The 2,463-nt window shown below is 43.0% G+C and overlaps 1 protein-coding gene across 1 annotated transcript; it reads left to right on the forward strand.

The window, feature by feature from the left end:
• Positions 1-299: 299 nt before the first annotated feature.
• Positions 300-1,723, forward strand: ier2b (immediate early response 2b). The gene has a single exon (XM_041785367.1). The coding sequence runs from the start codon at positions 463-465 to the stop codon at positions 979-981; it is 519 nt and encodes a 172-aa protein (XP_041641301.1). The 5' UTR covers positions 300-462; the 3' UTR covers positions 982-1,723.
• Positions 1,724-2,463: the final 740 nt, after the last annotated feature.

Genomic DNA, 2,463 nt, shown 5'->3' on the forward strand with positions numbered 1-2,463 from the left:
CTTCTTTGCGTTTTTACGCATATTTCTATGAAACAAACAACTAAAAGTATGAAGGAAGAAGAAAGAGAAAGAAATGTGCGCAAATTGTCTTTTATTTGAGAAGCACGAGCGAAAAATGAGTCCCTGCAGAAAGTCGAAGTGGAAATAAGAAGCTCGATCAGCTGTGAGAAAAGATCTAGACGGAACAGATGGTGTATGCGAGTCTGTGTGGCTCCAGCAGGTGTGGGCGGCGCCTGTTTGTCACTTACTGAGGAATGAAGTCCACGTTACGTCAAAGGGGAAATAAAACGCCACCCAGCCACTCACACTCTCTCATTTCTCAGAGTACAGCCAGTGGTGAACACCAGAAGCCCGAGCAGGGACAGAAAACAAACTCAAGTCTAACTCGGGACAGAAACAATTCGTCTTTGGTTTAAAGTGCCAAAATACCCGTGCGTCATTACGCATTAAAACAGCAAAACAATGAGTGTCACCGCCGCTATGGAAGTGAACGCCGAAGCCAGAAGGATCCTGGCCGTGTCGATAAGTAAGCTGTACGCGTCCAGGACCCAGAGAGGCGGACTGAGACTCCACCGGAGCCTCCTGCTCTCCCTGGTCATGAGGTCCGCCCGGGACATCTACCACTCCTCTCGGGAGAGCGAGGGGCCAACGGCGGAGGAGCCAATGGACACCAGCTCCGACCCCAGGGAGGAACAACAACAACAAGAAGCCGGCGTGCCAGAGCCCGAGCCGGCACTAATCTCCTCAGAGCCGGACTGCCTGGAGGAGGAAACCACCGAGGACAAAGAGAACCTGAGCCCGACCAGGCAGTCCAGGAAACGCCGGGGCAAGGCGTCGGCGGCGCCTGACTTCCTCCCCAGCAAGAGGGCGAGGCTGGAGCCCGGGGAGGAGAGGTATGCGGCCCCACTGGGCAGCTGTCGCGTCGGGGCCGGGGACTCTCTGAGCGCTTTGTCTCTAAATCGGGTTATACCTGCCTGCTGAACAGATGGAGGGAGAAAATAGCCTCCAATGAGACTGCACATCGGAGTGATTCTCCACTCATCGTTAACCTATAAGGGCGGTTTGATCCCTTTACGCACCGAGGAGCTGACCTACATCGGCGCGTCCCGGGACAAAGGGATTACCGGGCCATGGTGCGAGCTCTCCGGGACGTTAAACCCTGAGACAGAAGAGGAAGGAGAAGTAGAACCCGTGCCAAAAGGAGCTAACTGTGGCCGGAAAGTTTGAGGAAGAACCAGAAGGGGAACTAAGTGTGTTGCTTTTTGTTTCCCAGTGATTCACCTTCAGTAAAATGAGTCCAAACAAGTGAGTGCTGCTGACTCAAAGAGTGTGTATGTGTGATTCAGCACCGAGAGATGTGAGTCACAGACACAAACTAAGACTTCAGGGAATTTCCTGCCTTTGTGTACCGGGATATGAGACTCTTACACTGAAAGAGGAAGGACTTAAACACACATTCAACTGCTGCTGTGGACTCTGATCAGTCGATACTACTGCTTAAGGACTGACCTGCAAACTCACTTCACATGGTGCTTTGACATCAGTCTGTCCACATGGTGATGGAAGCCCAGAATTCTTACTTTTTATGTTTATATGTCTCTAAAATGTGTGTTTTTTATATGTTTAACCTGTGAAAATGAGATTACCTCACATTCCAAGCTGCTTTTTTACTGGTGTGATGGATTAAAGGTGTAAATGTTTGGAATAAACATTTAAAAAGTAAGACATGGTTCTGTCCTCTCTTTTATGGTAGAAGTTTGACACATACTGGTCTGTCAGGTATGGTGGCCCTGAAGGTCAACTGCAAAAACCTTTGTTGAACCAAAAAACTTTTAAAACACTAAATGTTTCTTGTGAAACGAGAAATTTGAATACAACTGAAAAATATTTTCTCAGAGTAGGAAAAAAACCCACAGACTTCAAAAATATTTTGTGGAAATTATATTCCAAGAAAATAACGATGTTTCATGAGAAGCACTACGGTAAAAAATAAATAAATACATTTAAAAAGTTTGAAAAAAGCAAAACTGACTCCTTAAATGCCAAAGAAATAAATGAAAAGCAGAAAATTTTTGCTGAACTAAAAAAAGTAAATGCAATAATATTTTGACATACAAGAATATTTTGTAAAATACAAAAAGATTTTATGAATTGCAAAAAAAAAAAAAAAAAAAAGAATGGCAAGAAAATATTGTGTAATAAAGAAAACCGTCAAAAGAAACATTTTATAAATCCTGAAACAATCTTCAAACCTAACAGAACAATTGTTTATTAAAATAATAAAATATTTTAAGAATACCAGAAAAAAATGTGAATGGCAAAGATATTTTATGAATAAAAAAATGTTGCAGAATGCAGAAAAAAAGTAGATTTTTCTCATAAATGTAAAAATATAGAAATGCAGAAACATTTTAAAAAACACAAAAACATTTAATATAATGCAGAAAACCCATCTGGGTATGG

The sequence above is a fragment of the Cheilinus undulatus genome, linkage group 4 (assembly GCF_018320785.1).
Source record: "Cheilinus undulatus linkage group 4, ASM1832078v1, whole genome shotgun sequence".
Taxonomy (NCBI): domain Eukaryota; kingdom Metazoa; phylum Chordata; class Actinopteri; order Labriformes; family Labridae; genus Cheilinus; species Cheilinus undulatus.